Source organism: Ahaetulla prasina, chromosome 2, assembly GCF_028640845.1.
Source record: "Ahaetulla prasina isolate Xishuangbanna chromosome 2, ASM2864084v1, whole genome shotgun sequence".
In the NCBI taxonomy this organism is placed as follows: Eukaryota; Metazoa; Chordata; class Lepidosauria; order Squamata; family Colubridae; genus Ahaetulla; species Ahaetulla prasina.
In genome coordinates this window covers 269072033-269099079 of record NC_080540.1, presented here as the reverse complement: position 1 = coordinate 269099079, position 27047 = coordinate 269072033, and the positions used below count along the sequence as shown (strand labels likewise).

General features: G+C 35.9%; 1 protein-coding gene across 6 annotated transcripts in view; it reads right to left on the bottom strand.

Moving 5' to 3' along the window:
• ARHGEF28 (Rho guanine nucleotide exchange factor 28) overlaps nt 1–27047 on the bottom strand; it is a 176263-nt gene that overhangs the window by 9475 nt on the left and 139741 nt on the right. For 3 of the 6 annotated variants that reach the window (XM_058168965.1, XM_058168964.1, XM_058168966.1), the window contains 13 exons: nt 26520–26642; nt 24510–24627; nt 22222–22476; nt 20555–20631; nt 19174–19352; nt 18480–18568; nt 17980–18162; nt 15028–15147; nt 14005–14093; nt 13692–13730; nt 13544–13591; nt 10434–10910; nt 8782–9076 (listed from right to left, as the gene is read on the bottom strand). In XM_058168965.1, coding sequence (XP_058024948.1) covers nt 8782–9076; nt 10434–10910; nt 13544–13591; nt 13692–13730; nt 14005–14093; nt 15028–15147; nt 17980–18162; nt 18480–18568; nt 19174–19352; nt 20555–20631; nt 22222–22476; nt 24510–24627; nt 26520–26642 — 2092 coding nt within the window. Of the gene's footprint in view, nt 1–8781; nt 9077–10433; nt 10911–13543; nt 13592–13691; nt 13731–14003; nt 14094–15023; nt 15148–17979; nt 18163–18479; nt 18569–19173; nt 19353–20554; nt 20632–22221; nt 22477–24509; nt 24628–26519; nt 26643–27047 lie in introns of those variants that run through there. The other 3 variants (XM_058168968.1, XR_009153436.1, XM_058168969.1) reach the window with 3 other exon arrangements.

Sequence of the window (27047 nt, the reverse complement as noted above, 5' to 3'; positions counted from 1 at the left end):
ATTTTAACATGTGTGGCTCAGACTGCTAAAAGAGTCTGTTATTAACACAGCTGCTTGCAATTACTGCAGGTTCTAGTCCCACCAGGCCCAAGGTTGACTCAGCCTTCCATCCTTTATAAGGTAGGTAAAATGAGGACCCAGATTGTTGGGGGCAATAAATTAACTTTGTATATAAATATACAAATAGGATGAAGACTATTGCTAACATAGTGTAAGCCGCCCTGAGTCTTCGGAGAAGGGTGGGATATAAATGCAAATAAAAAAAAAATTCCCAAAGTTCTTCAGCCAGCATGAAGTCCACACATCTTAAAGATGCTCAGTTTGATAAATTCTGGTCTAGGGAAACCAAAACCTGAGCCTTGAAGTCAGGTGAAAATAATATATAACTGAAATGTTGCTGTATTATGGGAAACCAAGAAGAGATCTAGTTTACTTTGTTTTTATCTATTATTTAGAAATAACGTTCATTTATTTATTTATTCATTTATTTCTAACTAAATGAAAATCTATTCCATCTCTATCACCTATACCAGCCTTAGTAAAGACCCATTACATTTACAGCCAAATAATCTGCATCATATTTATTTGTATGCTTTTAAAGAATTAAAAGAATTGTATTCGTATTTGCCTGGAAAACTATATTTCCAGGCTAAATCTGTTTGGCAAAATCAAGATGGTACCACCAGATGAAAATATGGCAATGCTTATTTGTTTTTAATCTTCATAACTAAACAGAGAGCAGTGTTTTGGGAATTATTAAAATATCACAATGTAAAAAGCTATGATATTGATTCAAAACATATTTGTTATGATACTCTCCTGAAATGCTGCAGATTTCTATTAGTTGGTTTCTTCCAAATTTGGGAGGGAGGAGAAAGACATACAAGAAAAAAATGTACTCTTCGTTATAGAACAAGTTCCAATCTCTGTTTTCTTTGCCTCATTTGGTCTTAGGGTCCAAGGTTGGGAATTCATTGCATATGTACAGCAAACATGTGGATCGGGAAAATACTTTTGCATCCCACTAGTTTCGATTTCTGCAGGAAGGTGTGGTTTATGAAATCAGCCTGTATCAAAGGTTTAATAGACCCATCAGGTTCTAGGGAGACTTTATGGTTTTTCTCTTGGACCTGATCGGTAGTCAACTGAACCCTCAGTCAGTACCTGATATGGGCATGAGATGAGGTCCTTGTGCTGGGCGGCTCCTAAGTGGCCTCTCTCATAGTGCATGCCCTTTGGTTCTTCTACGAACTAAGGGAAGTGATATGCCAGAAGAGGCATCTGGAGTTTCTATCATAGATATCCCTTGGTCAGGTCAATATAAAGTGCAGTTTTTAGGGCAAAGCATCTCATTCCTCTTCTTCAGTGTTAATCCTCTACTTATTCTTTTCCCATCTGCTTAGTTTTTTGTAATCTGGCCGTTCTCTCAAGCTTTGGGATAAGGAATCTATTGTTTTATTAACATATGTTTATTTGTGCTGTTGGCTGGATTTGCCATCTTGTTCTTTATCTTGTCTTTGTTTTTACTAACTTTGGCTTTTTAAATTCCAATTTTCTTATATTGTGAACTGCTCAGAGTCAGTTGTTGGGAATCAGGTGACATACACATTTATAATTATATAATTTCTTTTCTTTTATGGACACTGAGAGCATATGCACCATGACAAATTCCTTTTGTGTCCAATCACACTTGGCCAATAAAAATTCTATTCTATTCTAATTATTACTACATTATTCTGAAGTTGGGCAGCATCTAAACTGAATAAATTAGGATTTCCATAAGAAGACATGGCTTTATTCCACCATTTACTACTTACCTTTCGCCTGATCTTAGCTTTGAGCTTTGCCGGCTCATTTCTATTGTTCGCTCAAATTCATAGTATTAAAACTGCCTTTCCTTTCAGCTTTTGAGGTTTTGCAGTATAATTATGCACATACACATGATCCATTCAGTATTCTTCTAACGATGAACATACCTTTTATTGGACTGCTTCTTTCCCAATTCATTAAATACAGCTGGGCTCTAAATAAGAAATAATGAAAAGGGAACCGAGAGCTTTTAAATGTATCTCTGTGAATTTACCATGAGGGGGAAGAAACAGCTGTCCTGCCAAAAGAATATTCTGGCAATCACCTTGATCAGTGTTTTATCTTTTTGTGAGCCTATAAAGAAACATATTTAAAAAATCCATATGAACTGTGCTTACTTTTGCAGCCTCTAGCCCAGTTAATTAAGTGCTCTCATCTTCTGAAATGAGACAATTGGGGGAAAAAAATATTTTTATTTCTCAGTGGAGGAAAATCCAATCCACTACAGAAAAGGTTTTTTTTCAAAAGGAACTTTGCAATCTTGCCAATTGCTGTCCATGAATTTGGGCAGAAGATAAAGTGTTAGAATATTTAGTAGATTGTTGGAAGCAATATGCTGACATTGAAAACCACCCAGAACATGCTTTAAAGCACTATGGGGCAATATATGTCTAAGTGCTATTGCTATTAAAAACAGAAAAAAAGTAAATGATATTTCAGCTCCGAACTGGAATGGGGTGGCTAAAAATATTGGTAATAAAGAAAACATAAATAATAAAATAAAGCGAGTTTTTGTACTTTTCAAAATGTTCAAAGTACATTTCCTTTGCTTATTTACTCATTTAAAAAATAAATGTTTTCAAAAGTTTAATATAATAGGGTGATTCTGCAGCTTAATATTAATCTTTCTTCTGTGCTGCAGTCCAGATTATTATTAGCAATTATGTTGCATACTATTTTCAACATACAATTGGAACAAAAAGCATTGTAATTCATATTATGTATATAAATTCTACTGCAGAATTATCTCATGCACTTTATTTCTGTGCAACATGCCTAACCATTTCTTTACAATCTCATTTTATATAAATACTTCGTTTTAGCATTGCTTTTTTATAGAACTCTTTCAAATATACATTGACGTAGTCAAGAGTGAACCAAGTGGACTCTTATCACAGATGTTGTCCATTGGTGATATGTTATGCTTTAGTATTGTTTTTCTCAACTTCGGCAACTTTAAGAGCAACTTCAACTCCCAGAATTCCCTAGCCATTCCCTGACATTAAATCAACACATGTTCATGTCACCAAGTGTAAGAAATACTGCTTTAGTGAATCACAGCATTTTAATACAACTGTAGAAGAAATCTCAATTAATGACTATGTTTTGTTCTGAGACAAAATATACTTCAAGCTGTCATTCTATTGCTGTATAGAAAATACAATGGATTCAATGTGTATTGTTTATTTATTTATTTACATTCTACTTCTTCTCCATGATGAAAATTAAAGCAGGATAGCAGCTAGTTTTCTGTTTTCCATATACATTATAGAGTGTGGATGCTCAACAGGGGCTAGAAAGCATGGGTAGGTGGGGAAGTGGGAGCCATGGAGGTTCACTGGATTACTTTGGACCTGTTTGTCTCTCTCTCTCTTTCAACCCAATTTACCTCATAGCAAAACTGTGGGGAAAGAAGGGGGAGAGAGAGTGCTATGAATTCCAGCTTGATTTCCTAAAATGAAAGGGGAAATATAAATATAACAAAAAAATCTATTTCATTACTGTGGCTACACTATATGACTACGCAAAGGATTTTCATAGAGGCATCTTTATAAAAAGAATGGATTAATGTAAAAATAATATTGCTTTACAAATTCAATATTAATAGTTTAGCTGACTAAAACTTTTTTCCTCTTTTCTTTGGTACTGCACTGTTGGTTGGTTGGTTGTTCGTTTGTTTGCCATCTTAAACAAATGGTGATATTATTCCCAAAAGTATAATGTTCCCATAATTCACTTCCGTTAAGAAGCCTGCAAAGAAAACTTCATTACAGTTGTACATGAAACTGTGTAATCCACAGTCTGGAACTTGACTCAAATATGTCATCCTGATAAATAATTCAGACACTTCCATTCTCTGCAGTTTGCACATAAGTATTACTAATATTATTCTACCAACCAGACATTCACGTACAAGTTTGAGTACTGTTCACTTTTAAAACACGTATTTTGAGCAAAATTGTATTTAGTTACCAAGAAGCTTCACAGTAATCTTCAGGCTTGAAAAAAAACAGGGTTCTAGGGGAATAAAACTGAAAATTTCCACTGTGGACAACAGAAGGATATTTATTAATATTCACTTATTATTTATCCCATTCAATTTATTATAACTGCCCACACCTACAATCTCTGGGCAGCTTACAAAATCTAATACTAAAGTAAAGCAATTAAAAATATAGACAAGAAAAACAGTCATGCTTAAAACACAGCATGATGGGAAATCCTGCCACCATAGGGCTTGGAACCAAAGTTTAAGGGCTGCATCCCAGGTGAGAGAGTCCATAGCTTGGGAAGGATGTTGTTCCAAACATCCACGGGCCACGATAAAGAAGGCATATTTTCCCATAAAATGACAATATTTAATTGAAGAGCACACCCATGTTGCCAGAACATACCGGGTAGGCAGAAACAGTGGGAGAGAGGTAGTCAAACATTTTCCATATTATTCTTTTGGAACAAAAATAGTCCACATTTTCTTGTACATACAATCAGGCCCAGATCCTGATAATAAGGTATGCAAATTTTATTTAACTGATAAAAATTAAATGCCTATTAAGATTCTCAGTCATCCAGCTCATGATTGTCCCAAAGATGCTTTTTTGAGAGGCAACTGGACTTCCTTACTTTTCTTTGAAGACATTTCATTTCTCATTCTCTTCAGCTGGATGGTGTTGACTTCCCCACCATCTAGTCAGAGCTGAAGAAGCTTTTTGGATGAGAAGCAAAATGTCTTCAAAGATAAACAAGGAAGTCCAGTTGCCTCTTGAAAATGCACCTGTGGGATAAAAATCAAGTAAATAAATTCAAATTGTTGCTCTTTCATCTGAACTCGGCCTTTATTTGACTGATAGCTAGTATGGATCAACAAGAGTCCATGTTTACATATAATAAATTGAGGACACAATTCTTTGTGATGGTGAGGAAGCAAAAATGATCTACTGTTGAGATGCTTAAAGCTGTTGTGTTTAAGCAGCAATAATGAGAACTACAGAAAATATTAGAATTCATACCAGTATGTATGGATTTCATAGAAAAAACTCCTCTGGGGAAAAATTACTTATATAGCGCATATTTAAAAGCTTATTTGAGTTTCCCAAGCAAAATGTATGTATTTTATGTGAATTATAGGGTGAAAGTAACAGCTTTCAATCCTCTCCACATTCCGCATCAAAACTCAAGACACTCTGGGGGTCTAATAGCATATAGTTATGGGACTGACATCAAGAAGTACCAGAAAGTTGTACAGTATCATATCATCTTTACAAGATAAACTTTTTGTACTTTGTTTGTATCATGTATTCCCCTATATAGCAAACAGAATGTTTTTCTAAAAAGCGGAAAACATTATCAAAATTAATAAAGTTATATTAAAAAATAAATCTTCTGGAAAACTATGGAGAAAAGATCCTATGTTATGAAATAATAATCTTGCAATAATCATCATTCTGAAAACACTGCACATTAGGAGGACTTGCAACAAGCACTTGTTGGAAAATACAATGGAAAATATGGTTCTTTAGAGTAATTGTAGTTCTTTCACCAACATAAAATGTCAATGCTAGAATGCCCTGAGGCAGGGGTCTCCAACCCTGATCTTTTTAAAACTTGTGGACTTCAACTCCCAGAGTCCCTCAGCCAGCAAAGCTGGCTGAGGAACTCTGGGAGTTGAAGTCCACAAAGTCTTAAAGGGACCAAGGTTGGAGACCCCTGCCCTGAGGGACACAGAAAACAATGCAGATCTGTTCAAGAAGCAATTTTTAGGATTTGAAATTACACCTTCTCTTCATGAAGTAAACATTAAAAAGCTGATCAATTGCCTTGCTACTGAACTATTTTGCTTAATGTTAGATACAGAAATTGCTCGATTTTACCACAGAAATTCGATGTGGTAATTTGTATCAGCTGAAATTACAAAATAGACATGCTCACATGTGCTGAGCTGAAATCACTTATCAGGATGGAAGATTTAAACTACAGCAACATGCTGGATTTGCTAAATATCCCTTGTGGCCCAAGAGCCACAGAGACAAAAAAAATTATAGAAGTTTCTCCTGTGTCAACTTATAGTTGAAGTCTCTCAACTGTTGCCTACTTTTGAAATAAAGTTTTGCGATGCCACCAATTTTCTCCTATCAATACTATTCTGAAGTTGAACACATTTCAATATAAGCATATTCAATCATTTTTATGAATCATGCAAGGGATTCTTTGTCAATTATTTTTTTAATTATCTATAACCAAAAGCTCAGGGGTAAAATGCTTCCAGTTTGGATCAACTCACACGATCCAGTAGCGATGGCGGCTGCTGGTTCAGAGGACAGGTAGAAAAAATCCCTGGCCCCGACCCCACCTGCCTCTACTGAGTTGCACCATCAGCAGAGGGTTGTTGTTTTTTTACTTTTAAAAGCCGGTTTTTCTTCAGCCGAAATATGGCTTTAAAAGTAAAAAAAAGCCTTTGAGGATCCCGCCCCTCAGCTGAGATTGGCACAGCCTTTAAACTTTTTTTTTAAAAAAATTAAAGTCTCCTCTGGCGATCTCACCTGAGTTCTTCATCAGCAGAACCTTACTTGTACTCTTACTTGTAGAAAACATGTTTTCTACAAGTAAGAGTAGGAATTCTAAGGCACTTACCTGATTACTGATGAACGCATGGCTTTTTTCCCAGCCCGAAAGCAGTTTCACTTTTAGCCCAGACAGAATCAATTGCTTAGCTAATCTATTTCCTCAGTGATCAACTAATGCTGGCTGGCTTTGCTGGCTGAGGAACTCTGGGAATTGAAGTCCACAATAAAATAAAATAATAAAATAAAATATTTGTGCAGCTTTCTGAGATTTGGTGTGTTTCTGTAGTGTTTCACTCTAACTACACAAACACACAAAATCTCAGAAAGCTGTATGTGGCATTTTGTGTGTGTGTGTGTGTGTGTGTGTGTGTGTGTAAAGTGTGAAAGTTGGTTTTTGAGCTTTTTGTGGCTGTGTGAAGTGTGAAGTGCAGCTGCTTTTACATTGTGTGTGAGTCAGTTGTGTTGTGTTGTGTTGTGTGTGTGTGTGTAAAGTGTGAAAGTTGGTTTTTGGTACCTCTTATTGTTTTCTATACTTTGTTTATTATTTTTATTATTTATTGTTATTGGCCAGGCCCACCCAGTCATCTGACCACCAAGCCACACCCACCAATTAAGCCACGCTCACAGAACCGGTAGGGAAAATTTTTAGATTTCACCCCTGCAAAAGCTATACCTTCTCAATCCAAAGTAAGGAAGATAGGAATTTCAGGATTTCAGTTTGATTTTTCATTTAAGTGCTAAAGTTTCTCAATTTACAATTGCTTGCTAACATAAATAAAAACTTCTGTTAACTCACCACTTACTTGGGTGTAATATAAGAAAAAGTAAAAAGTGAGAGACTACTACTTGGACATTCAAACTTGGGATCCTATTAAAAATATTCCCAAGAGACTAAATTTAGCTCTGCTCTCATGAATTTATTTATTTATAAAAGATGAATGTGCCATTTATAATAAATAGCTATTATATTTATTGTACTTCAAGAGCTATTCCTTCAGCAATTTAAAAATATCAATTTCCACTTTCTTTAACTATACATAAGCTACGCAATTTTCTGTACATGTCTTTATTAAATATCCAGTCACCATACTGAGCCTTTAACTGGACTTGATTGAATAGAACATTTTAAACCCAGTGATGTAAATGTTCATTTCCTTCCTATTCTAATTAATCAAATCATTGGCTATTAATCTACATAAAAGAAGACAACGATTAGTTTAGCATGAATGCAATGTTTTTCAATCATTTTCTTCCTGCTTTTAAGTTAAGTGACAGGCCTTTTGTTATAAAGCCTGTAATATCTAGTATTGAGTGGGAACTTGCCTCAAGGCCATTTCTAAAGCATATGCACAGGAACCAACATTTGCCAATTATGTGAACAGCAACCTTTAGATTCTTAATTAAACACCTTGTAGTCCAAATCCATTTATGCATATAATGGAGCAAATAAACTTTCCCCACCTGTAAATGTTTGCATTTTCTTATAGGTTTCTCTGGACTAGTATTTCTGGGGAAGGCAAGATATTTATGAGACTACACAGTAGAACGTATTTTGTACTCTGTAAAATCTGGAAAGCATTACACATTTTAAATTTATCTAATCTCATTATTTTATTTTGTTTGCTAAATCGTTTGATATTGTGTATATATATATGGCACTGTTTTAGATTTGATGTCCTTAAAAAAACATCAAATCTAAATAAAAGTCTGTAAGAGACCTTAAATTATTATAGTCTGTTCTGATAATACATTCCCTGTAACTTTCTAGAAATAAAACAGGAATCCACCCCCTCACAGCTTAAGGTTTGCTACTATATATACACAGCTAATATATGTAGTATGGATTTACAAGAGCACTACTAAGGGAAATTGGGTGAGCAAATATTAGCCTAAAAATAGGCTTTCATATTTGCTTCTCTTTGTCTCTGGATTTGGTTGGGCGGGGTGGGGGGGAGGATGCATCAAACTTTCATATCTTTAAAAAAAGGTGGTATTTTTCATATCTTCCCTTTTCTTAAATGCAAAAAATTCAAAGATTTATTTCAATAAATAAGAATAGTCAGAAGAAAACAGATGTTACTTTTTCACTATGTTACTTACTAGATATATATATTGAAGCATAACTTACGATTGTTACAAGCATCTGACTGATTTGTGTTGGAAGAAGGATGATGGTGGGGTCCCGTCAATGTTGAGAGATCAGCAGTGAATGTTTGCTGACAAGAAATATCCATGTTGAAGTTGGCCTGATTTTCAGTTTTCCTTGGTAACTCTGAATCTGTTAAATTTACACTATTCCCACAGTCTTGGTAAGCTAGAGAATTTGATCTGTTGAGGTGGTTTAACGACATCTGTACTAGGGTTTCTTTTATGATGGCTGAATTCTCACCACAAAAACTGTCCAAATGAAGAGGTCCCATTATCTGTATATAAGAATACAAAAGGAAGTCTAAGCAGGCCAAATTTTTATCATTTCCTGCCACCATAAATCTCCGTCCTATATCTTGAAGTAATTAACCAGCTTTGAACAAAAAAAGAAAAAGAAAAAAGAAACCTTCATCTTATTCATCTGTTGCCAAGATGAGAATCAAGAGCAGGATAGCAAGTTCCTGCAATGCAATATTTGTGGAAAAAATAATAATTTAACATTTAAAAACTTCTCCTGATGAAGGAAGGGAAAAAGGAAAGGAGGAGGGAGGGGGGATGTTTTGGAATAGTTCTTATTTTTTTCGCTTCTTAAAAATATGTGCTATAATTTTCTCCAAGTAAGCAATAGATTAGACTGTTGCTACTTTTCTATGTTTTGCCTGCTGTTTAAAAAGAAGCTAATTTTGAGATTATCATGCTTCTCACATTATGTAAATAGAATTATCACCTGTACATGAAAAAGCATACTTAAATTATAATCCATAATCTACAAAAACTCTTAAAACAACAAATTTTGCTATCTTTATTCCATTTCCTGTGGTTAGAGAAATCCTAATGATCATAAGTGGCACTCCTCACTTCCCACTGCATATGCTCAGGTCATACTACAGTATATTATAGAGGAGACCCCAAAGGCACATTCAGGGTGAGGACTTTATGCATTTCTCTATTGTATGAATACTATACTCTTAACTATAATACCCTTGTTTTCCCTATAGTGCTCCACTGCCAACAGCTTCCTTCCCACCTTTTCAATTCCTAGATCTGTGATGGCAAACCTATGGAACTTGTGCCAGAGATGGCACGCAGAGCCCTCTTTGTGGGCACGCGCACCATCACCCCAGCTCAGCCAGCTGGTCATCAGGTTTCCGAGGCACACATGTGCGCCAGCCAGATAATTGCTGGGTTTCCAGGGCTCTGGTGCGCGCATCCGCACCCACATGCACACACCTTCCGGTTTGAGCACTCTGTGCCTAAAAGGTTTGCCATCATGGTCCTAGATCATCCTGATTACCCTGATATATCCATCAGAATGATACAATGGCTTTTCAGTGGTAATGCCTGGAGTTTGGTACTTCTAGTAAATGGTAGTACAAATACAAGAAGCTTAAAGCAATCAGCATAAGTGATTAAGCTCATTGCAAGTTATTAATCTCCCCTGACAATCTTTATCTCTTTTTTTCCTGAGTTACATAAATAAGGTAGTGATTCAGATCTCATCTCAGCCATAAACTCAATGAGTTCTTTACTACTTCTCAGTCTCATGTGTTATCCCATCAAACTGAACTACCTCAGGTGGGGCTTGAGGGAGATCCATCACCAAGTTCAATAATGTTTGGAAATGCTTCCTACCTCATTGTTTCCTGATGAGATGACTGCTGGCAAATTGCTTTGATGGTTGTGTTTCCAGTGGTGCAGAATGTTTTGCTGCAACCTGACAGTTTCCCGTTCCTTCTCCACCATCCTTTGACTCTCTTGGAGTCTCTCTAGGTTCTGTTGGTAATCTTGGAACTGGCCATCCAGCTCTTCACGGTTTTTGTAAAGCAATTCTTCTTGGCTACAGCACTCTTTCTCCTTCTCCAGCAATCTGCTCTCTCTTGTCTCGTGCGCCTGTTGCTGCTGCTCACACTCACGGTGCCATCGTTGCTGCTCTTGCTGAAATTGCTGTTGGAGTTTATGAATATTTGCGAATTCTTCTTTTAAGTTTCTGTGTTTTTCTTGTTCAGGAAAGAAAGTGCTGCGTGGGCTGTGGCTCAAGCTGGACCTTTCATGTTCCTGCAAAAGCAGCTTATTGATCTCAATGTGAGTGTCCTGGATAGTCAAAGCTGCCTTTTCATCAAAACAAAATGCAGTAACAAGTTCTATCAGTTGTTCTATTCATTTTATAAAATGTCAATGTTTAATGTATAGTAGCTTTAAAAAGAAAATTCCACATGCAAGTATAAGACAAAGTTTGTTGTTTTATTCATTTAACTTACTGTTTCCATTTTCAGATAATAATGTGTTCATTTTCTGCACTAATCCTATGATTAACGTTATAGTTTTTGGCTCACTATACCTTACAATTTACAAATTCTGGCTTATCTGGAAATAAAGATATTCTTAAGCAAGATAGGAAGTGCTTTCAACAGAGAGCTCAAATATACAGTATATATATATCCCAGCCCTAATCTCAGAATCTCCTCCACCTTTTACAATAAATATTTAAGTTTGGGATCACATTATCTGACGCTTGCACTCATATGCACTTGCCTAAGCTCTAGACAATCTAGTTAAAACTATGAGAATTGTCAATTCCAGACATATGAACCCTTCTAAACACCCCCATTCAGAGCTACACATAGAGAATGACTGCTATCATTCAGTTGAATTCTGAAAATGTTTTATTCCCTAAATCTTAATTCAATAATGCCTTTATTAAAACTGGTCCAAATTTCCAATCAATCAAATATCTGTATGATTGCCAGGAATACAAAATGACTTGACACCTCAGAATCAAACTTCCAACAGTGAGCTTTGGAAAATCCTAAAAGTTTGCTCATTATCCCACCATTTCAGCCAGTTTTAACAAAGGTGTCTGAATTAATTTGAAGGTTTGGGGATTCACGATTATCTTTGATGATTCTTTCTGTTCACATGAGATGAATTTGCTTGGATAGAGTTTAAATATGCTTAATTTTATAACCCTGAATTACATTTTATAGAATGGCTTAAAAGCAAACAGCACTCCTTAGTAGAACTGATGATGTTACCTAGTTAGGGTAATGAAACTTCTGCAAGAAAACAAGCAGAAAGCACCAAGGACCCCTCATTTCAACCATGAGCTACAAATATTCTTCTTTATTGGTTTTCTGTCTAATTGCATTTTTTTCTTTTCATACAGTCAATAAATACATGCATGATGTTGAATATATATTCTTCAAGGAGAACCACTAACTTCACACTTTAGAGTTATAATAATAATAATAACAGAGTTGGAAGGGACCTTGGAGGTCTTCTAGTCCAACCCCCTGCCGAGGCAAGAAACCCTACACCATTTCAGACAAATGGTTATCCAACATTTTCTTTAAAATTTCCAGTGTTGGAGCATTTACAACTTCTGCAGGCAAGCTGTTCCACTGATTAATTGTTCTAACTGTCAGGAAATTTCTCCTTAGTTCTAAGTTGCTTCTCTCCTTGATCTGTTTCCACCCATTGCTTCTTGTTCTACCCTCAGGTGCTTTGGAGAATAGTTTGACTCCCTCTTCTTTGTGGCAACCCCTGAGATATTGGAACACTGCTATCATGTCTCCCCTAGTCCTTCTTTTCATTAAACTAGGCATACCGAGTTCCTGCAACCGTTCTTCATATGTTTTAGCCTCCAGTCTTTGTTGCTCTTCTCTGCACTCTTTCTAGAGTCTCAACATCTTTTTTACATCGTGATGACCAAAACTGAATGCAATATTCCAAGTGTGGCCTTACCAAGGCATTATAAAGTGGTATTAACACTTCACGTGATCTTGATTCTATCCCTCTGTTTATGCAGCCCAGAACTGTGTTGGCTTTTTTGGCAGCTTCTGCACACTGCTGGCTCATATCTAAATGGTTGTCCACTAGGACTCCAAGATCCCTCTCACAGTTACTACTATTGAGCAAGATACCACATATCCGGTACCTGTGCATTTTGTTTTTTTGGCCTAAATGTAGAACCTTCCTTTTTTCACTGTTGAATTTCATTTTGTTAGATAGCACTCAATGTTCTAGTCTGTCACGATCTTTCTGTATCTTGAGCCTATCTTCTGGAGTGTTGGCTATTCCTGCCAGCTTGGTGTCATCTGCAAATTTGATGAGTTCCCCATCTATACTCTCGTCCAAGTCATTGATGAAGATGTTGAAGAATACTGGGCCTAAAACAGAGCCTTGGGGTACTCCACTGCATACTTCCCTCCATGAGGATGTAGTTCCGTTGAGGACTACACGTTGAGTGCGGTTGGTCAGCCAGTTACAAATCCATCTGGTGGTGGTGCTGTCTAACCCACATTTTTCTACTTTATCTAGTAGTAGATTATGGTCTACTTTATCAAATGCTTTACTGAAGTCCAAGTAAATTATAGTAGTAGAGACTACTTGTAGTAGAGACCATTCAGGGGCCTATCACCTCAGTCTGGCTCAATAAATCATGTACTTTAGGAGGAAGCAAATGCTACATTGATATTTAAATTATATTAATTTTTCTCCTCAAATGTGATATCCAAGAACAAAGACAACCCAAAAAGACAAACTCCTATTTAATCGACTGTATAGTAGTTTCCAACTCTTTGTAGTTAATGAACAATTTTTTTCAAAGAATAGGATAATGTTCAGAGAAGATTTTTGAAAAGAGACTGCTAAATTGTTAACAGTTCTTTGAAAATCAGAAAGGCTGTGAGCTTTTTGAATGTACAATTTTTTAAAATCCATTAAATTCACTAAGCAATAATCACCTGAATGCTGTATAAGAGCCGTGTTAAATTCTGGATAGTCTGCACAACCTAAGGAAGAAAGGAAACATTGAGGATGAGATAGGAGTTAAAAACATAATAAACTTAGAGTAGCAAATATGAATAGATTGCTGTAAGAGAACCATCTTACCTCAGTTTGTGCAGAAGCAGAAAAGCAGGCATTTTCTTCCTACAAACATATAATTACATTAGACTATTGGTGGAACTGTACTGCCATCTTCTGGTCTGTCCAGGAAATTATCTAAAACTTTTGCTACTTACAAATATGGTGTAGTTCATGCACAAATATGATATTAAGCAGCTTTTTAATGACAGCTTTGAGGAAAAGAAGGCATAAAGACTAGATAAAGTGAAAGTACAGACAAAAAAAAAAAGAGAATAGGAAAAGGGCTAAATTCAATGTCTAGGTAATGCCATTCAAGGTGCATATGAAAGTACAGTACCTGGTCTAGTATATCCATTTCTGCTACATTGCTTTCATCGTGCAGGTCAGAATTACAACTTTCTTTCTCTACCTTCTGTAGTTCTGTACCTAGAGATTAACACCAAGAGGAAAAATATGACTTAAAATTGAAAAATTAAATGCATGGCTCTCTTTAATTATGTTGGATTCAAACTTATTATTTTCCACTCACTTAGCTTTCTCTGTTTTTTTCCCTTTGCTTACTTAGCTTTCTTTCTCTTGTTCTTGTTTCTTGTTTTGGTTTTTTTGACCCTTTCTTTTCTGAGATTTTCCCCATGTCTAAGTAGGGATACTGCTATTCAGTTTTTCATAGTTTTCTTTGTACCATTTAGAATGTTTCATAAAATGCTGAGTTTAATCACCAAGAATAAGCATATATATGCAGTTGGTATTGATGGAAGTCCTTTCTAACAGAACTTTTATTTTAACTGATACTGGAGAACCATCAATCATCATCGTAGATATGTGGAAGGTCTACGTTTTGAAGACCTACTTCACCTTGCTTTCAAAAAAGCATGTTTTCATGTTAAAAATCAAACAAATTATACCTTTATTGTAGTTTTTTTTACCATGGAGTATTGCTATAATACAGAAATGCAAGTGCCCTTTTTGTAACAGAAAAATTAATGCAGAATCACACTATCAATGCAGCAAATATATTTAAGACTTCAAGGCCAGATTATTTGTTTTCAAGTAATCTCCAAGCATATGAATAAACATGGCATACAAGTCATTCAATCATTGTGTCAGATTAATAGTTCTCAATTTTTGCAATAATAAGTATTGAGTTGACTAAATCCATTCACAGTTTATAGGGCTTCATATTAGCACATACCTGATTGAAACATTTATGTCAGCAATGCAATTAGATATGCCAGTAACATATCTAATTCTTCCAGGAAATATTATATATTGTATTAGATTTTTTATATTTTCATATTTGAAGCACTCATGGTAAATATATTTAAGCAGTGGACGATTAAAAATATTAGCTCTTACTAACAATCAGTGAAAGGTTCACAGGCTTCAGTTTCACTAAGATATGTCAAACATGAGTCACCAACATTCTCTTCCTTTGAGTCTTTTGTTTGCAATAATGCTACTGTTGTATGAAGGTTTTCCGCTGCAACAAAAGCAAACATTTAGGTGGTTAATGTGACTACAAGGTAAACAGTAATTCTTATATCACTTATAAGAAAGGAGGAGAAAGAAGGAAAAAGAGATTTTTATTGTGGTCAATGATCAGCTGATAAGTATCAGTCGTATGTTATATCATTCATATACATATGACTGATAGTGATTAGCCAACTAGATATAACCGATTACATATAGCATGTCAAAATTTATCTACACTTAACAGTGTATTTTAGTCTTCCAAGCTTTCAGACTTGTGCTGGAGCCCATCTTCAGGGAGCTTCTCTCTCCAGATTGTGGGCATTCAGCTGTTCTATGCATATATTTATGTGGTGCCTGGCTGTGTGTGACTTTTAGTTATTAACTGGGGTGTTGATGGCTGGCTATTAAGTCATTGATTGTTGTTTCCTGGTGCTGACATCCCCTTAGCTTCTACATATCTAGTAAGCTAGTAGTAAATCAGCACTCCTGTTGAGTGACAAGGGGACCATTTCCCAGGCTTCAATCATTTCCCTGGCTATTTTTGTCCCTGCTTGGCCAACAGTCTTAGTAGCTGCAAAATTGAATATATGCCCTTTTTCATTGCAATGTGAGGCTACGGATGATTTTGGGTCTCCTCGTCTAACCCGCTCACTTGTGTTCTCGCAATCTGATGCTTAGCTTCCTCCCTGTCTGTCCTACATAGTCACGGGGCAGTCCATGCAGGGAATCCGGTAAATTACATTAGAAGTTTCTCCCACCTCCAAGCGATTTTTTGTAATGCATTTATTTATTTATATTAATGCATGATTTATAAGGGATACAAAAGCTATTAAATACTTCTCTTTGGGGAGGGACTACTGATAAAGTACAACCTTCATCACAATCTCATCACTGTGAATAAAGTTCAGCTGACTCAGTTCAGCATATTTTAAAATATATATATTAAAATTTAACCATGTAATACTAACATGTCAACCATTAAACACCTAGAAATGTTTCAACATTCAAAGTTCCTAAAATACAAATAACACATTCAAAAAACAGAAGTGATAAGACAAATCTTTGCTTGTTGACTAAACCAAGCCACCTTGCCTTCAGGAGAGAAAATCTTGGAAACCATGAGCATCCCCATACAAAGGCCTCTTGGGCAATGACTGGAAGGCAACCTATAGGTTTCATTAGGAACAGCAAGATACTTTCTGATGAATTCTGAGATCAACCAATTCCATATCAAAGTAGGAAATCTCAAAGTTATTTGAACATACATTGTTAGGATTTGAAATCCTGAATCTAATTTGCAGGTGTAAATATCAAAGACAGTCCTGTAACTGATTCAAAGCAACTGCTTGCTAGATTACCTCCTATTAATAAGACAACATTACAAAGCCAGGAAAGAATATCATGCCTATTTTTTGAGGTAAATGTAATAATCAAAGTGGCCTGGAAATATTATTTTCTATCAACTATAATTAAACAACAATTTCAAGAAGCCTAATAATTTTCAGGTAATCAAAAGATAAATGTATACTACAACACCTAGCAGGGCTTGTAGCAGGTTTATGAAGTATAAAGGGTAGACTATTTCTAGAAGCAAATAGAATGAAAGGCCACAATGCATAAATACTTTTAAAGCAAAAAAAAAAAAAGAATGAACCACCATTTACCAATATGAGTAAATGTGCCATCATCTAAAACAGGGATCTCCAACCTTAGCAACTTTAAGACTTGTGGATTTCAGCTTTGCTGGCTGAGGAAATCTGGGAGTTGAAGTCCACAAGTCTTAAAGTTGCCAAGGTTGGAGACCCCTGATCTAAAATATTTCGACATCTTTATGAAGATTATCCTAATTTATAATTTCAACATAAATTCAATACAAAGGAAGAGAATTATTGGTTTTATTAGTTAGGAGATGTCCTCATTTAGGGGATATACCACCATGGATATAAATTTGAGGAAAAAACTATTAAAATTCTTAATTTGAGTAAATCAGGTATCTCAAGAATAATCTTGGTTTTTGTTTTGAGTATTATTTTCAGTATCCAAGAGCATAATAGTAAAATAATAATATTTTACTATAAATAGACCTTTTGAGGATATAGGTCTTAATTTGGAATACGTTCTTTCTGTTCTCTCTTTTAGGTGTACAAATTAATAAGTCTTATTAAATTTGTTCAAAAAAGGGTAAGAGGCACATGGAGCCTATAGGTCCGTGTGCCAGAGGTGGCATGCAGAGCCCTCTCTCTAGGCACGCAAGCCGTCGCCCCAGTTCAGTTCCACCATGCATGCGTATGCACTTCCCACCAGGCAGCTGGTCTTCAGTTCTCTGCCACACATGTGCAGGGGTGGGCCGTGTGCAAGGGGCCATGTGTGGAATGTATGTGCGGGGAAGGGCTATGTGTACATTGCAGGGTTCAGGTGCGCACACTTTGGGCACTCGGTCCGGAAAAAGTTAGCCATCACAGCTATAGGTTCTGAATTTCAAATAGAAAGCCATAGAGAATAATGCAAGTATTCAAAGCCCAAACTGGTTTTCTCAGCACTGGTTTTCCTAGAGTCACTTACAGGGTTTCCTAGTTAATTAATTTAAAAAATCCTTTTAAGAGTTCCATGCAATAGAGTTTAAAGAAAACCATACTATTTTCCATAGTGGCTGGCTCATTCAGAATGAAAGTTAGAAGTACCTTGGAGCTACTATGATCACATTTGGGGATAATTCTGATTACCTATTTTCCAACTTTTAACCTGAAATTAATTAAAATACTAAGACATGTGATAAAGGGCAGAGGGGGGGAGCAGATGTCCTTGGGAAAAAATACTTTATATGTAGACACAGACTTACCTTCTTTGAGAGCTGCTGCAAGAAGTGAGGCCACTTGAGGAGTTTCTCCAGAGTCGGGTTTAATAAGTAGATGTGGTTCTGCATGAACTTCTTCAAAACCACTCATATTTCCAAGCTTTGCATAGATATTAAGCTTCTCTTCTAAGTAGTTACAGATCTGCTGGTCTTGATTATTCAAGAGTACTATACCAAAAAAAATTTATGCACTATTAAGTTTATTAATAAAGTAATTATTACTTATTTATGCTGGAACCATAATTATCCACATTATTATTTTCATTTTAAAATTTGGTTTTTCTATTATGAATTGCATGCAATCCCTAGTGACGCAACCACATACACATTATAGTTACTTCACAATGAAGAATCAGTGCTGGGTAGGAAATCCTAATGCACAGACATGCTTATAAAATGTCTAATGGAGGAAGGGACATCCTTTCTTAGGACTACCTCCACTCTAATGTATTGGTTTTAAAGTGCTAGAAAACATTACATTATACCTTGACATTTTTGAATTTTGGCCGCTCTGGCTTCCGTTATTTTTCGGTCCTCATCAGAATCACCTATTTTGCCTTCTTCTTCTGGACAACTTCAGTGATGCCATATAAGCAAAACAGATTAAAACAATCTTTTCATTATATACAGGAATCATTTGGGAAAGTCAGCTTCACTCATACTAATTTAATAGGGATAATTTAAAAGGGTTATTGTACAGATATTTATAATTTGATGAGGTTAGCAGATAAATTTTCTTTCCACATTTTGTTCCCCAAGTAAGAAATATTAAACAGAAATAAAGATTGCATTTAAGCCATCATTTACTTTAAAAATCAGGCTGGACATGACATCATAAATGACGTTCTTACCAATGACACTAAACTGCAACAAAGATGATGCCTTACTATTCCTGTCCTCCCCTAGCAGAACAGTTTCTTTGCAAGTCAGATCCCAAGTCATACTGCCATTTAACTATCCCAAATAGCCTGACTTCATTTCATAACAGACACTGCTGACAGCAAGAAGCAGTACAGATCCATTAGATCAAGTCTCAGAATCTTCAAATTTTTATGTTTCCAAGATTTGTCACATGTATGTTATTTTGGTAGGATGTAGTTAACAAGCATTTCTAGGGAGATTTTTTACATTAAAATGAAGAAAAAGTTATCAAGTGGAAACCAATGTTCCAGTATGTACCTTTCCACTGCTTCTTGAATTTGCCTCATCCAGTGACTGCGTTCCTCTTTGGAACTAGTATGAATTTCATACATCTCAGGTCCTGTGGAGGATGCACTGATCAAGAACATCCCTCTCTCTTCATTGGCTACCTCTCTGACAATAAGTTTCTGAAGAGCTATAACAGCAGGCTTCTGGTCCTATAGGGAAAAAAATTGCAAATCACAGTATATTCTGAGTAAAAGGATCTGACTGGCCATCTAAATCAGGGGTCTCCAACCTTGGCAACTTTAAAACTTGTGGACTTCAACTCCCAGAAATCTTCAGCCAGCTTTGCTTGAAGTCCATAAGTCTTAAAAGTTGCCAATTTCTGGAAACATTATTTTATAACATCATTCAAAATATATACAAATCATTATCCCTCCCGTCAGGATAAATCCAGCCTGATCAGGATGTATCAATCCAGTTAGAAATGTATTAGTTAGAAATTTTTGCAAATATTGCTGTTGAAAAGCTTGTTATGTTCATTAAGTAACAAAATAGGTCTCTATGACTCTGAACAGCCTGTAATAGTCCTCACTAAATAACACAGAAATTAAAGCAGGAGAATGAAAATGCTTGAAACTGTTGAATCTCATTCACTACCTAAGTTAATGGCTTAATCAGAATTTCAAGAAATGTCTTATAATACATAAAAAGCCCACCTGGTCCTGGTTTTTGAATTTTAACATCTGTGTTGCTCTTTTTGTTTCCTCTTCAATAATTAGTTTATTGGGAGCTTTCTTTTGTTCTATACATTTTCTAAGGTGCATTGTGTCTAAATATTTTTCAATCTGTCCTGCATTTAATATCTATCCATTATATTATCAGGAATAATGTTGAACATATATGGGTTTGTTACCTTCTACACACTGCAATATATAAGCTGCAATTTGAGCAAAGTTACAGGTTAACCTCAATTTATGACTAAGTCACCTATCAACTGTTCAAAGTCATGAAAGATCCCTCCAAAAGCTTCTTATGACTTGGTTTCAAAGTTATTATCATGCAGCACCGTGCGGTCGTATGAACAAAATTCAGGTGCTTAGCAATCTGCCCAATCTCAGAAATGCTACAGTGCCCCTTACCATTTAGTAAAGAGTGTAATTATATTTTGCCTAATCTGCTATGAAATTAATATGAATCATTAAGGGAATCTTCAAATTTATTTATCATTTTAGAGATTTGAGAAATATGCTATTAAATATCTACTTTCTTTCAATGACTTGAACAGAAATTTATCCAAATTTACACAGACTCAAGATTGCCAACTATGTTTAATTTTGATTGAATATTATTTTTATAAAAGATAACAATTTCCCAGTTAACATATATTAAAGTGTTTTTAAACATTCATACTTACAACAGCTGCAAATATATATTTCTGATCTTTTTCTTGTAAAAACAGCATCACATCATTTAGAAGCAGAGCTAAAATGTCTTTTTAAAAAAAGAAAATTGCTATTAAAGACCAATCGTTCATAACATATCAAACAAATCAAATGAAAATAAATTCAATTCTTTAAAAACATTCACCTCATAGTACACAGTAGAGCGTTCATAGATTCACCAGGTGCACTGATTAGGATGGGACATCAGTATTTTGAAACAATACCAACTAATATAGCTATTAATATATTTCTTCCCTTGAAGAATTTTTGGTTTCGTTTTATATTTTAATACAGGTAATCCTAATTTAATACAGGTAATTCTCATTTACTGAGAATTTGAAAATACAATAATGAAAAACTTTATAGTATTCATGGTTGATTGATGATTACTAGTTATCCTAATTACAAGCTACACAGGCTAATAGGAAAGCTGAAGTAAAATCATATGCTGTTGTGGTTTTGCTTAGCGATCACTTCCCTTAATGACTGATTTAGCAATCTCAATTATGGTTGCTAAATGAGGATTATTTGTACCAGAGTCAGGGTAATACAACCAGTTAATCTAGTTGCTTCAGTTTTCATTTCACTTGCTTCAGTCTGTCTATCTGTTAAATTTTTTACTTGGACCCTTTCCCAGATGTCCTTCAATAGTCAAGGTGTGCACTGAGTGGCAATGGGAGAAATTTTCAGAATGGAACACTTCCCTCTGCAACAGGCTCATCAGGGAGGGCTGCCTGTGATTCTTTTAAGTGTCCATCTATGTTAGTATCTTAATTTAGAATAATTTTGATTACATAATCTGAGTATAAGATTGCTATTTCAGAGTCAATGTACGTACATGATTTTATTATTTTCTTAATTTTATGCTTCTTTTTTTCATTACTACACTGTACTTGTGTGGGACACAGTGGCTCAGTGACTAAGATACTGAGCTTGTCGATCAAAAGGTCAGCACTTCAGCGGTTTGAATCCCTAGTGCCGCGTAACAGGGCGAGCTCCCATTACTTGTCCCAGCTTCTGCCAACCTAGCAGTTCGAAAGCACTTTAAAAATGCAAGTAGAAAAATAGGACCACCTTTGGTGGGAAGGTAACAGCGTTCCATGTGCCTTTGGCATTTAGTCATGCCGGCCACATGACCACGGAGACATCTTCAGACAGCGCTTCTCTTCGGCTTTGAAATGGAGATGAGCACTGCCCCCTAGAGTCAGGAATGACTAGCACATATGTGCGAGGGGAACCTTTACTTTACAGTGTACTTGTTAGGCTAACGAAATAAATTTAACTTGAAGATATAATTTTACACCTAACATTTGAGCAGGTTTAAGGTTCTAACATGATTTCTTACTGTATTAGAAAACAGATAGCTAGTGTTGGGTGCGTTACAATCAGATCAACTGATTTCTTACTTTTATGACAGGAAATAAAGGATTCAGACAAACTTAACTCTGGGGAAAATTAGTGAGAGAAAATGCCAAGGCCATAAACTTAATCAACATATTGCTATATTGCTATATTATAGCAATATAGTCTTTATAGAACTATAGTCTTTAACACGTTTGTAACAAAAACTAACTTTTTTAGAAAAACACAGATGATGATGCATCACTGAAAATATATAAGGAATTTGAATTTCAATAACCTTTGAAACGTCCTGTAGCTGTCTTCCAATAGACTAAGCCTTCGTACAAAAGCGTCCTCTGTTTCTTGATCAAATCTTGTTTTCTGAAAACATGTCCATTTTTCAGTTTGGTATATGTTTTGTTCTCAACTTTACTGAGAATCTCTAGCAACTTCTGTTTCTTTTCGTATTCACTGACTTGCAAATCAACTGCTGCAATCATATCCTTGATAAGGTTAAGGGCTTTACATAAATCTTGGTGTTCTTCTGTTCCTTCTGTATAAAAAAAGAAGTGCATATTGTTAGCAAGCCCTTCTTCTTAAATATTTAAAATGGATTTTCGTAAGAAAGAGCCAGAGTATTATTTTCAAATCTGTTTTGTGAATGGTTCATGACTCGTGGAATTCTAAAATCAAAATTTTGCTTCTTTAAAAAGCAGAAATCTGAAAATTCATTTATTGTTTATAACAGGGGTGTCAAACTGGCAGACCATGGGCCAGATGTGTCACGTGCAGGCCACGGCCACCCCAGCTCCACAAATGGGGAAAACATCGTGAAACGTCACATGACGGCAACATGACACAGCAAGTTTGACACCCGTGGTTTAGAAGAACCATCCATGGTGTTGCCACATTAATCTCCCAGTATTACCAAGTAATGGTAAGATTTGCTGCATTGTTCTGGTAGGACCATGAGCTCAGAGTATAGAACCTAGGACCATAATCAGACTTGCTTCCACTTCTTTTTCTTCCCACTATCTCCTCCTCTACTCACACCTTTGTTTACTGGACAAATTTTTTGAGACAGGCTCTATGAAATTGGCCAATTCTATCAATTCATGGCATTTCTCTGAAAAATATTATATTTGCCAGATGGATTGTGGAACAGCAATTCATTATGGCATATATTTAAGAAAATGTCTAAGCCTCATGGCGAGCTGTTACCAGTGTAGAGAGTAAAGGAGTTGACCTTGACAAAAATAGGCTGGATCTATTAGCAAAGCAATGAGGAGAAAAACAAGGCTTAAGTCCAAAATAAGCAGAGAGTATATACAGGGAATCCTTGGTTTACAACCACAATAAGGGACCAGAATTTCCATTGCTAAAAAGCAAGTTGTTCAGTGAGTGACATCTGATTTTACAACTTTTTTTTTCCCTGTGGTTGTTAAGCAATCACTGCAGTTGTTATTGTATAACAGTATGGTACACTGGTTCAACAGCTGTGGACAGGAAGGCACTACAGAGAGTGATCAATTTGGCACAAGAAACCATTGTTTGCCCCTAACACCACTGGATGACATCACTAGGTCTCGTTGTTCCGAAAGCCACTGATTGGGCCACTGATTAGCTACAACAGCCTTCCCCAACCCGAATGCCCAGGCTATGTGGACTTCAAGTACTTCAATTCCTAAAATCTTTACCATATTTCAGGTAATTTTTTTCAAGATTAGGACCTTACTCTGTTTACTTTGTTGTAATTCTCCAATAAAAAACAATAAAATAGAGGAGTACATTTTACTGATGGATTGATGGCAGACTCCATCTCCCCATTCTTGTTCTCTGGTCTCCACCTGTCCATCTTTTTGTTATCATACTGATCTTTTTTTGCTACCATATCGAAGTATTCTTGTGTCAGTGGTGGGTTTCTACCAGTTCACCCCCATTTAGGCAAACCGGTAGTGGTGGCAGGAGGCTCCGCCCATCTGCCCGGATGTCATCACGGATACTCTGTGCATGCGCAGGTTTTGTGCATGCACAGAAGCACCCCGTGTGTGCAAAGCGAGCGCACACACATGCACACTCCCAGTTCTGAACAACTAGCAAAGGAAAGTAAGAACTAATAGTATGTTCCATTTCATTGTTTATTTTATTATTATTTTACTTCTGTTTACATTCTTCATTTCTCCCTTTTTACTTTTGTAAACCGCCTAGAGAAACCCCACAGTGAAATAGGAGGAAAATACATTTAACAAATAAATATATATAATATATTGTATATAATATACAAATGGATGAAGACTATTGCTTAACATAGTGTAAGCCGCCCTGAGTCTTTGGAGAAGGGCGGGATATAAATGCAAATAATATATATATATATATATATATATGAAACGGATCTCCTTTTCATTATAGCAAAAAAAAGTTATTTGCAAAATAAGCAAAATCTGAAAACATATAAAAAGTATTACAAATTTGTAAAAGGAAATATTTTTATAAGAAATTTTTAAAAATAATGTTGATGCTTTGATGTTACTTAGCTAAGCACACCATAATATTTATTCATGAAGCAGGTAGAAAATTATTGCTTACCTCTGGTATACTGTAATATTCTTTCTACCAGAACTGGGTATTTTGTGATTCTTTGAGTGACTAGCAAAATGCATTCTGGGATTCCTCGACGCCGGGCCAAAAGATTACTGTTCCGCAGCTTTAAGAAGAGATTTCACTTTTAATATACAAACTTCAAGTTTGCTAGACCTTATAAAGTGTCACTCAGATTTTAAAGTCTTTCTGCTTGGGTGAAGGAAGAGAATCTTCTATGTATTTTATTTCTTGCTTGAATCCATCTGATATTATGCTATTATTCACTTCATTTTACCATGTTATAAGGCTGATGCAGGAAAAAGACTAAGGAATTTTATAATAATTTTGAAAAAGTTATCTACAGTGCAGTGGTGAAATCTAAATTTCTTTCCTACCGGTTCTGTGGGTGTGGCTTGGTAGGCATGGCTTGGTGAGGGTCATGTGACTGGGTGGGCGGGGCTATGTGACTGGGGGATCAAAAGACAGAAACTCACTAACAGTGTCCTGCTGGAGCAGGGTTGGACTAGATGACCTCCAGGTCCCTTCCAGCCCTTGTCCTCTGAAGCTGCATCTAGTGCCAGGTTTGTAGTCCTTCCTTCTGCTCCCTTTTCCTCCCTCCCTCCCTCCCCCCCTCTCTCAAACAAACCCCCCACCCCCACCCCCATTTTTTGCCTAGCAGGCTTCAGCTTTTTTACCTTTTAAAAAATGCTTTTAAAAGTAAAAAAAAAAAAAGCCTCTGATGATCAGGCACCTCAGCTGGGATCATCAGAGCTTTGTTTTAACCCTTTAAAAGCATTTTTTTTACAACCTTTTCGGCCGAAAAGGTTGTTTAAAAAATGCTTTTAAAAGTTTTTTTTTAAAAAAGGCTCTGATGATCGCGTGGCTCAGCTGGGCATGCGTGGCAGTGGGCAGCAATTTTTGCTACCAGTTCTCCGAACCACCCACTGCCATTGCTACTGGATCGGCTGATCCAGTCCAAACCGGGAGCATTTCACCCCTGCTACAGTGGATATGGCAAAGGAAATGGCCTGAGATGGTTAATAAAAAAAAAAAAGTAAAGATGGCTCTAATAGCAAGACTATCAAAAACCCATCCCTTTCATCAATGCTGCACACCAACACAGAAGGTTGGGCTTCAATTGGGCTGCTGGGATTGCCACTTTGACTTTTTTTGCATCCCCTCATGGAAGCTGCTGGTCCCCCAACTCCAATGAATCACAAAAGCCTGTAGGTGGTCTAAATATTCAAAGGAAACAATAAAAGAAATAAAATACTAACAAAGCATATTGTTAGATGTATATAAATTTTTAAAAAGCTTTTATTTCTATCACGGATCCTCCCATTGGAATGGGATAGGTAATTTATTATCTTATCTGTAACTAGGTACAAATAAGCCAACAGCAAATAAGCCAATGCATGAAATTGTGTTTTTTTAATTATTCAAATAATCAGAAACACTAAAGATAGTCCATTTTGTTATTTTTTTTAAATAAGGGTTGAATAACAAACTGTTTTGGAATGAAAATAATTGTGTCTATAATTATTGTGTTTATTTATTTGTTCATTTTACTCTATTGGTACAAAGCCCAATGTCCAATTCCTTTCCCTTAAAACATTCAATGGCTTTTTTACATTGCATGGAATTTAATCAGTTTTATCCACAACAGAATAAAATACAGAATACAGAATAAAGGAATGGATTTTCCCTTTGCTTAGAAACTCTCTCTCCACTTTGAAACCCTTAACAAAAAGTAAAAAGTTAGGAAGACTGTTTTGTATAAATGGAAGCCTCATAAGTGACACAGTTATTCATTGGCTGCAATTCTTACAATTCTGAAAGTTAGTATTATCCGCCATACTGCACTAAAATAGAGCTACCTTGTGGTATACGTAGGAAAAACTATTTTTGAACTATTTATTAGAATTCTAAGCTAATGTGCTGTACCATCTCTCATGTTAACAGTTCTCCTAAAGTAGATAAACTTTTGTGCAACTAAGGTAGATATTATCAACTTACTTTGATGAAGTTCTGGAATTTTTTGTTTTGCTGCAATTCTTTAAAAAGGCTAACTGCTTCTTTCTGGTGACTACAAAACTCCCCGTAGATTGTCTTCATTTTTCTTGCATTCTCTTCCGAAAACTGAAAAATAGTAGCAACTCAATAGAGTATTGGTAGAACTATCACTATGCTGCATACTAGATATGTAGCAAGTTTTCCCTCTCACCAATAGATTTCTTTCCCTTCACCACCAATCTATTTGGAGCACTGGAAAAGCATTTTGGACTGGGAAATGTCACACAATTGCTAGAGAAAGGGAAGCATTTCAAACACATTGAAAATGTTGGCAAAGGAAGGTTAAGGCCTTCCTCTTTCAGGATTATCATCTGGGTTATGTGGTTGGATCAGGATCATAACAAATGGATATATAGATAATCATTGGCTTATCAAGGCAACCGTGGCCACAATTTCCATCACTAAGCAATTCAATCGTAAAGTTCACAGGATTGCATCCCTTAGCAAGGGCAATCCTGGCAGTTCCAGTTG